The sequence below is a fragment of the Anopheles ziemanni genome, chromosome 3, assembly GCF_943734765.1.
Source record: "Anopheles ziemanni chromosome 3, idAnoZiCoDA_A2_x.2, whole genome shotgun sequence".
NCBI classification, from domain to species: domain Eukaryota; kingdom Metazoa; phylum Arthropoda; class Insecta; order Diptera; family Culicidae; genus Anopheles; species Anopheles ziemanni.
In genome coordinates this window covers 68,315,308-68,324,561 of record NC_080706.1, presented here as the reverse complement: position 1 = coordinate 68,324,561, position 9,254 = coordinate 68,315,308, and the positions used below count along the sequence as shown (strand labels likewise).

The window sequence follows — 9,254 nt, the reverse complement described above, 5'->3', positions numbered from 1 at the left end:
TTCTTGGATGGTTTCATTTCATTTTTTTTTATTCGCTAGCACTACCATGCCTGCGCTGGCTCGCATCCGGTGCGGGACCGGGTTTTATTTCGGTGGGGGTTTTTGCCGAGTTGTAGGGTGAAAGGGTTTCCTGGAAAATGCAGTTAAGGGCAAGGGGAGAGGAAAAAAACAATGCTCATGGAGGCATACGATGCCCCCTCGGATAGGGGAACATATTTTCATTGCGCAGAATGTTCGGCGAGCCTATCCTGAAGTGAGGGAAGTTGTTCGTTGATTACTTTAATGTAGTATAAAATTGTATCAAATGAAAAATAATCGAAGCAAAATTTACGTTCTTTCCCCATTTAAATGTTGTGTAAAAAGAATAGAAAGGTATCTAATACGAATGGCAATTGTGCTACTTATGATTTTTCCGAACATGTTTGAAATGAACGCGCAGGAGACACTCTTTCCCTTTGGTGGAAAATGTATCCAACGAAATAAAATTATGCTGTTGTGAATGTAAAATTTCAAATTATAGCACATGCCTTAATCGATGAACGACATTCGAATTTAACTGTTGAAATTGTAAATAGAGAAAGTTGGTGAGGGAAGCTACCGTAATCGGAACGGAAGGAAAATAAAAAAACCATAACAACCGGATAAACTGCATTGTTCTCTATTCGCCATCGTGATTTTTCCTTTCTTAAGACTCGAACCATCTATTATGGCGCCTCGACCCATAGTTCATGCAAACTCCGCGCGCGTCGCTAGTGTAGAATGTTTTGAAAATTAACGGAATGCCACACGTGTGAAGGCATGATTGAATTTAACGTTGTTCTATATTTTTGTAAGCGTTGTTGGAGTTTGAATTAGTTGGTTATTAATGAGAAAAAAACATTTGACATAAATTATTTCGACCCGAGAGAGAGTGAGAGAGCAATGTAAAGGGACATTTAGTATCTGCATGTGACGATCCAATAACCTGACTTACAGAGCGTTTTTAGAAAAATCACAACAATTAGCATACCGTCGTATGGTGAACTCAACTCTGATTATATTGTCAGCCCTTGGTGCATACCTGCTGGCGTTAAATTTTCTCACCTCAATTAGTTGAAGCTTCCAGCGATTTTTGACGTGATAAGATAAGAAAGCTCATTCCCCTCACATTCGGGAATGAATGAGTTTGTGTCTGTGTAAGAGATAAGGTTCTTTTCGATACCATAACGGTGGGTGTTGTATTAAAAAACATGCAGTTAAGTACCACCACCCGCCGTGAACGGTTGTGTTTTAGTTCGGTTACGGATTATGTCCACTGGTGTTTGATATAGGTGAGCCGGTATAAAAATAGCCTTGGCGTATCTGCTACCTACATACTTATAGTGATTAAGAAACGCACCGGCAAGGTGAGCCAAGGGAACAACCTACATTGGAAGCATTCGTTGGGATTAAAGATATGGTGGATCTTGTGGCATTCGTTGCGGAGCATTTACGTTTATCTAGTTCGCTCAAGTTGCGTAGAAGCAGTCTAGGGTTCACGTATCGAACCGCTTTATCAGCTTATCAGCTTCGCGAGTGATAAGATAGCCAATACAAACACGTTGCGAGTTTGGATGACAAGTTTAGCAATACTTGGGATACGATTTAAAGGCAAACGAGGACTCGTAGTCTTTGAGCAATCGATACGTTTGATATAAAGAAGTATTACCATATAGCCGTTTAGAACTGTGAACATGCTTGTTTTGGGTGAGTGAAAGTGGTAAAGACGGATTACTTCCTGTTCGTGGCGATGGTTGTCTGCGATACCTGCATACAGGAATGTTTGAACTGCACATAAACCGTTTGATCATAATATGCAACTGATTGATGAACTCAGAACTCGTTTAAAGCAACCCTTGCGAAAGCTGATAATGGTACGCTGGATCGTTAAGTTTTATCGCTTGCAGCGGTATCAAGTGCGAGTTGTACACCACTCAATCGTGCACTTCGAGAACCACGCCCGGTGTCGGTTTGAAGAAGGTCCAGGAAGTGGTTCATTCATGTGGTTCTGTTATCGCCAAGCAAAGGACTATGATACAGGTGGTTTTTAACACGGCATATATCTGACTCACAAAAATAACATAACACAGCAAATAAGTTGGGTAATAAGTGCTATAAAAATGGTGCGTGTACGTGTAACTCCGAACTGGTGTCTTACTTTCCTCGAAAAACCTAATTGCATTTAATTGAATCCTACGGCCAAACTTTAGGATACTTTAAAGAAACTAGTCCTGAACTATGTGTTTTATCTTTGATAGCATCGAATCATGAGTCATCGATGAGACTAGAGGATAGGCCTGATAATTACTCTGATTATGATTGTAAAATCAGAGTGATTCATTCGGACGATAATAACTTACCCATAGGCAAAGGTTATTCATATGACTCTTTGTTGTTCGAGACGTTCGTGCCTATGACGGTCGTCATGTGCCGTGAGGGCTAGACTCGATTTCTGTGCCGGGAATGGATCAAGGAAAAAAAGTACTGAAAAAAAACACTCGACAGGTGAATTTGCAGCAGGTGAAACATCGCCCAGTTCCCGGTATCGGACCATTTATCGCAGGGGTCTAGAGGGTCTTATCTTATCAACTGCGCAGCGTTGAGCTTACGAAAGGCAAAATTCCACCTTGGCAGGACGGGTTGGGCAAATGAAGTATTTCAAAAAGAAAAAAACAGAAACACCGTTGTCAATCGTGGTGTCCCTTCAATACATGAAAAAACAGTGTAACAGGTTATGGTCGGCATGGTTTTGAAACATGTTTAGGTATTTATAGATGTATTTACAAATACGCACTTTATTTGTTTTGCATTCCAGAAAGCGCATCACTAAGAAAGAATGAAACAATTGGTGTCGTGCCTGTTGGCGCTGGCACTCCCGGTCCTGCTGGGACTGGGCGTGGTGAGCGCCCAGGAGAACGTCCTCACACGGGTCGCGCCATCCATGATGGAGTGCTACGAGGACCCGGCCACCTTCGAGCGCGACAATCGGCTCCCGATGACAATGAATATGCTGATCGAACTGGTGCGTAAGGTCGAGGACACGCCCGGCTTTCAGCAGGACATTCGCCAGCTGTCCATCAGCATCCTGCACCGTTTCCGCCAGGATGGAATCGTGCGGGCGACAGGTGTGACCAACATGCCCGGAGTGATCCCGTTCAGTCCGGCCGAGTTCCAGTTCACCAAGCATCGGGTGCTGTTCTCGCGCCTGCTACCTGGTAACGCGGTCAACTTCCCCAACGCAACTCTCAGCACTGCCGAGCGGGTAAGTCTGGTGTCTTTTTGGTGTCTATGGGCAGATCGAAAGTCATACCGCCTTTTTAGTATTGTCAAAGATTCGTGTGATCATTATGATTTCACAATATTATCAGTCATATGACTTATCAAATGACGTCATCTGATTGAGAATGCAAAACACAACATTCAACATTCAACAACAATTTGGGTACAGCTTCTAATTCTTAGGTTCTTTTGAATTAAAATCCAATAATTAACTTTTGTATTTACTCAAGAGAATGAAGTGATCTCTCTTTTAGATATACAATTTAACGTCGATTTAAAGATGGTAAACTATAGATGGTCTTTATACGGCAGACACCCAGAACTATTAAAGTTTGAAGTTAAACTGAACAAACAAACGATTATAATTTCACTTTGAAAATGATACTAATGATTATGTTCAGTTCCTCAACTTGTTCTAATCCTCTAGAAGACTTTGTTCTGATTGCTACTTTTCCTTTCCTCCCGTTTATAGTGCGCACTGCACTTTATGCTTTCCAACTCGATCGACCGACGAGTGCGAGGCGATGAGAATATCCGCTGTTCGCAACTCTCCCAGTACCGGGCAGCCCGCATACCGCGCGAGGTGGACTTCAAGGACCGCAGCAAGCTGCGTACGAACTATCTGGGCGATAACGAGATGCTGGCGCAGCCGGAAATGGACCGCATCCGCAAGCAGATCAAAAAGTTCAAGAAGTCCGCACGGCTCGAGATGGACCCAGACGGGGAGGAACTGGCGGACGGAGAGGAACCACAGGAGGCACCCGAAGTGGAGGGAAGGGCGGATCCGGAGGATGCCCCAGAAATTGATGCTGCCGCAGCCGAAGAGGAAGCGGGAGAACCACTGGAGGAGGACGGAGCGGCCGGTGAACTGGGCGACGTGTCGCTGGTGGACATCGCCTCGAACGCGATCAGTGCGTGTCCGGTGGAGAACGGAGTGGTGTACACGCCTTGGGGCTCCGTCATGGCTGGCACGGTAATGGCTGGAATTGCGGCTGGTCTAGAACCGCAAACGGTGCAGCTGCGTGACCTCGTAGCCCCCCGAGCAGGCGAGTACCGTAGTCGTCAGCAGGCACAACCGATGCGCGTCGACAACCGGTGGGCAGCGACTCTGGCTGGGGACCTAGCCGAGGTAAGCCTGCTGCATGTACCCTCGCAGGCGAACAATGTGCAGGTGGGAGCGGCCGGTGCCTGGAACCGTACCGTTGCTCCACGCTGGTACTTCCTGAGCCAACGTGAACACCTGCAGATGACTGACACGGAGATCCGGGCCGGTATCGACGGTCTGCTGCTGGCGACCAACGTCGCTGAATGGCGTAGTCGAGCGAATGGACTTAGGCTTAGTCAGCTGTTGGATATGTACTACTCGCACCGAGGTGTCTTCAACGATACGGTGCGGTCCTGCAACCGACGGGATCTATTCACGACCGTGGCACCAATGCAGCAGATGCGCGATCAGACGGTCGCCTTCAGTACCGTGTTGGATAAGGAGATGCAGATGCCGTTCACTGTCACCCAGTCGGCGATCGTCAACTTTGCTGATCGCTCCACCGATGCACTTGCCAACTACATTCGTAAGTACCGCAGGATCCTTTATGGGTTTTTGACTTAGAAATCATCACCGTATTTGGTCAGGGTCTGAGCAGCACCTAATATTTGCTACGTGAATTTGACGTAAAGAACCTCTTATTTGTAATTTAAACGCTTTAAATCAATGGCATTTGGTTGAGAACTAATGTGAACTAACTTTCTTTAAACAGCAACGGCGTTGAATGACCTCTCCTGCGACGCTACGGCAATCGTCATGAACGATCCCACCGTTTGGCGAACGGCTTCTGATCTTTACATCTTCGTCGATGCCGCATGGCCCTACCGAGATGCGTACTCTGTCGTTTCGTAAGTGTTAAATAATGTAAAATACTTATTCGCTAGAAAAGTTCTGAAGAGTTTAACTATTTTCAATTGTATGCCTTCCACAGTCACATCCTTGACTCGGTTGACGTAGGACGATTTGGCACGACATACACCATACTGAATGCCCGCGATGGAAGCGTTGTAGTAAACACTACCCAGTTTCTTGCGGACTTCCATTTGACCTACACACCCCAGCTGCACGAGTCATGTAAGTTTTGATTTGTTTGTATGGTAGAGAAATGGCTTACCTTTCGACATTCCTTCCATTCGCGTTGCAGTGCCCACGGGTTTCAACCTGCCGAATGTGTTCCGCCGCTTGCGCAACGAAACCAACACGCTGATGAGCGAGGAACGGCGCAACAACAGCCTTAGTGGACGTTCCAAGATCGCCCTTACGATCGTACACATGGACCGGGTCAGCGAGGGAGACACGAACTTTGCCATCCAGCATCTTCAGATCTTCCGCGAGGAGGTTCCGGACCTACGCTTCCTCTACCTTGCGGCCGGCGATCAAGGTCGGTTCAACCGATTCGTGCGCGACGAACGCCGTGACGTGTTCGCACTGCGTGAGCTAGATTCTGGTGCCGTTATCGACACGGTCCGGGTGCAGCTCAATCCGGTCATTATTCGGATACTGGAGGAGCCCAGACGGGTGGTTAATCCTCGATGCGGACACGACTGGAACCAAGAGAACTGGGGCTCGAACTCCATGAACCAGTTCGTGGAGCCGCGTGGAGTCAACTTCTACCGGCTTCATCCAAACTACTTCTTCCGGGAGGGTAACAACCGCCGGCTACGCATTCAGGGACACGGTTTTGCCACACTCACTGTCTGCCACTCGCGATGGGTCGAGCGTCCAAGGTAGGTTCACGACAAAACTGCTCATCAGTTAGGTGTATCTCACTCATCTGCTTGCTTTTTGCAGGCTCAACACCACCGAAAACCGAGACTCGATCCAGTGTCGCACCATCAACACGGATGCCGTCGATATCGACCTCTCGAACGCGTGCAATGGCCACTCGGTCATCGGCACCTGTCCGCCGCTGTTCGTATCCGTCGAAGGACCCCAGACTCCTCCGGCGATTATACGCTGTTCTGAGCCGGAATGCCGCTTCCCGGATAATGCCCGGTTCGCGCTGGTCCTGGACAATATGGGATGCTTCAGTGGAGCCAGCAGGACAGTGAGCTCGCTGCTGATGGCCACCTTGGCCGCACTGCTGTTGCGTTTGTTTAAGTAATCCTAGGCTTCGAGTATTCACGGGACGCCTCGGGTGTCTTCCACCGTTTTCTGTTCTCCTGCTTAATAGTACTAAGTGCTTCCTGACACATTTTCCCCGTTCATAGCTATCCTCCAATGAAATGACAACTTAGTGTCTAAACTGACCAGAGCGTACTTTTGACGTGCAGTGAAGTAGAATCAATAATCCGATAAGATGACTAAAATAAACCATTTAAGACAAATCCTGTGCCAATTTATAACTTTTATTGCTCTTAAAAAACATTGCTGTCCGAAAAGCGGATTTGAAGCTACATAAAGGAGATAGAAGATAGAAGATATGTTTATGTAAAATTTGATTGATTGATTGATCCAAATAAAGGACATTCGGTAAACACCTTAAATGTATTGAAGTTTTGTTATGGCGCTTTATCAGTTGGTCCATTTCAAAATATATAAATTAACAGTTTGACATCAATTATATATCGACTGTGAATGGTATAGGAAAGTGCAGATCACGAAAAACATGGCCAATATGAACTTTATCAGCATCGGAAATGAACAGGAAAACATGAGTTAATGCTATTAGACAAATCAATACCAAGCGAGCTCGGATGGATGGCGTAGCTTAGGGTTTCTTTACTGTTCAAGAATGACACAACAGGATAGTTCTAGCAAAACGGTACCGAGATTAAGACGAATTTTCTAAACTCTGCTCTGAATGCTCATCCGCGGGGAATCCACTTTAGAGGCGCACTGTGATAAAGTCCAGGAATTCCGACACCCTCGTGTACACCGACGGATAGTTCTCGAAGGCACACCCGTAGCCCCACGAAACGATTCCGATCACCTGGTTCTGGTAGACCAGCGGACCACCGGAGTCTCCCTGGCAGGCATCCTTGCCTTTATGGCCGGCGCAGATATGGTATGGAAGAATCGGGGCGAAGTTCTGGTACGCCATGCCGCACCGGGAGTTGCTGACGATGGGGAGCGTGACCTGCTGCAGGTGATTGGTAGATGGTCCCTGGTACTAAGTAAAAGAAAGTAGACGGTTATTCGTTGGAGTATGTAAAATGCTAAGGATATTTTCTTCAACCTACGTAAAGAGAGCCCCAGCCGGAGACCGAAACATCGACACCATCGGCGATGGCGAAGCTACGTAGTGGCAAGTTGATTGGTTGTACGGAGGATCCTAGTTGCAAGTCGCTAGCCAGCTTCAGGACGGATATGTCCCACTCTAGCGTCCAGTCGTTATAGTCGGGATGGGAGTGGATCTCGGAAACCGCAACCAGTTGACCACCCTCGTTACGGTACGTTGAGCCTGCTCGCACTTCAAAGTCCGACGGTTCCAGCTCCGGGCTGTAATGGTCATCGATAATGCATGAAGAGCAAAGTTGTAGCCAAGTGCCATAGCAGTACTCACTAGTAGACACAGTGGGCTGCCGTAAGGATGGTTCTCGTGTTTAGGATGGCACCGCCACAGGTGTGCTTGTGCAGTCGACGAAGGGACACTAGGTAGGAATGGTTTTCGATCGTGGCATCACTGCCACCCACGATTCTGCCTTCGGATCTCCAAGGCACTGCAACAACACATGTCAGAGGTGGTTGACAAAATCCTTATAATCTGCACACTTACCAGCCGCCATGCAGCTGACCACCGTCAAACAGAACATCCCAACGAGTCGTAACTTCATCTTGCACTGCGTCCAACACACGAACCAACCAATCGGCCACCGTAACGGTCCGTTCTTTCGCACGGACGCAAAGATGTGCCTTTTATAAGGGTGCACTTTGCCGTGGTCGATCGACTTTGGCTGATACTGGTCAACAGGTGATAAGCAAATGAAATAAGTGTTTATTCGTGTAGTTGCGAACATACCGAACTGGACACGGGATGCGCTTTATCGGAAACTGTGCCCGTGAACGAGACACGACTTTACATGGCCAAGCGTATTCGAATTCGCCTTTGTTGATAAGATGATGACAATGGCAACCAAAAAGAAAAAAATATAACTTACATAAGCACACACCCTCCTCAAAAGTAGCCGGTGTCCAATAAGGTGGTAATCATGTACGTCTGAAAGGGTGGTTCCCTGGAATACGCTTTCACTGCATTCCGAAGCAATGCGAATCGGGAATACATGAAACTAAACATGTGTAACTTTTATCAGAGCACTAAAAATAGAAGCTTTTTTAATGGTCAAATATCATGCGGTTTTGTCAGACTTGATCTGCTATTGGAGTACAATATATAAGTACACCATTACACCATCACATTAATTTTATTTTATTGGAATGTGAAAATGGACTAAAAATTTTTAACTCGTTACTTAAAACTTAGTACATGCCTGAAATTTCAAAATTAGTTTATTTAAAACCTTCATTTATTCTAAATTGTGTTGCTTTGGAACCGGATAAAAACTGGCATAGAAGTGGAAATCATCCAAAATAAGACGTATGTCAATATAACTTATAGGTCTCTTATTTCATATCTTGAAACCATTCCACAACTGTTGATATTACGAATGTAAATAAAGGCTTGGGCGAATATCACTTGCTCCGCATGTAGTAGATAAAAAGTCAATGGAGGCGTACTAATTTAAGTATAAGGTAGATAAACAAACAGTCTAAGCTATAATAACTATAACTGTCAGGTGGTAAACAAATGATTAAAAATAGAATCAACAGAATATGCAATGCTCAACGTAAATGACTTCTAAAGAAAATTTATTGTATTTAAATTCTTACTTTAACCCAGCTAGAAATTGCAGAGACTGTGGGTTGTAGCTAATCTCTCGAAAACCTTATCCTTCCATAAATATTTTATACA

The 9,254-nt window shown here is 45.9% G+C and overlaps 2 protein-coding genes across 2 annotated transcripts; one reads left to right on the top strand and one right to left on the bottom strand.

Annotated features, from left to right (window-relative positions):
• Positions 1 to 2,854: 2,854 nt before the first annotated feature.
• On the top strand, positions 2,855 to 6,446 carry LOC131285341 (uncharacterized). Its single transcript, XM_058314194.1, has 6 exons — positions 2,855 to 3,280; positions 3,770 to 4,868; positions 5,055 to 5,190; positions 5,274 to 5,416; positions 5,487 to 6,069; positions 6,134 to 6,446. Exons 1-6 carry the CDS (start codon positions 2,855 to 2,857, stop codon positions 6,444 to 6,446), a joined length of 2,700 nt encoding a protein of 899 aa, XP_058170177.1.
• Positions 6,447 to 7,169: 723 nt separating this feature from the next.
• On the bottom strand, positions 7,170 to 8,118 carry LOC131286274 (trypsin-3-like). Its single transcript, XM_058315205.1, has 4 exons — positions 8,061 to 8,118; positions 7,848 to 8,004; positions 7,525 to 7,783; positions 7,170 to 7,454 (listed from the first exon to the last, which is right to left on the bottom strand). Exons 1-4 carry the CDS (start codon positions 8,116 to 8,118, stop codon positions 7,170 to 7,172), a joined length of 759 nt encoding a protein of 252 aa, XP_058171188.1.
• Positions 8,119 to 9,254: the final 1,136 nt, after the last annotated feature.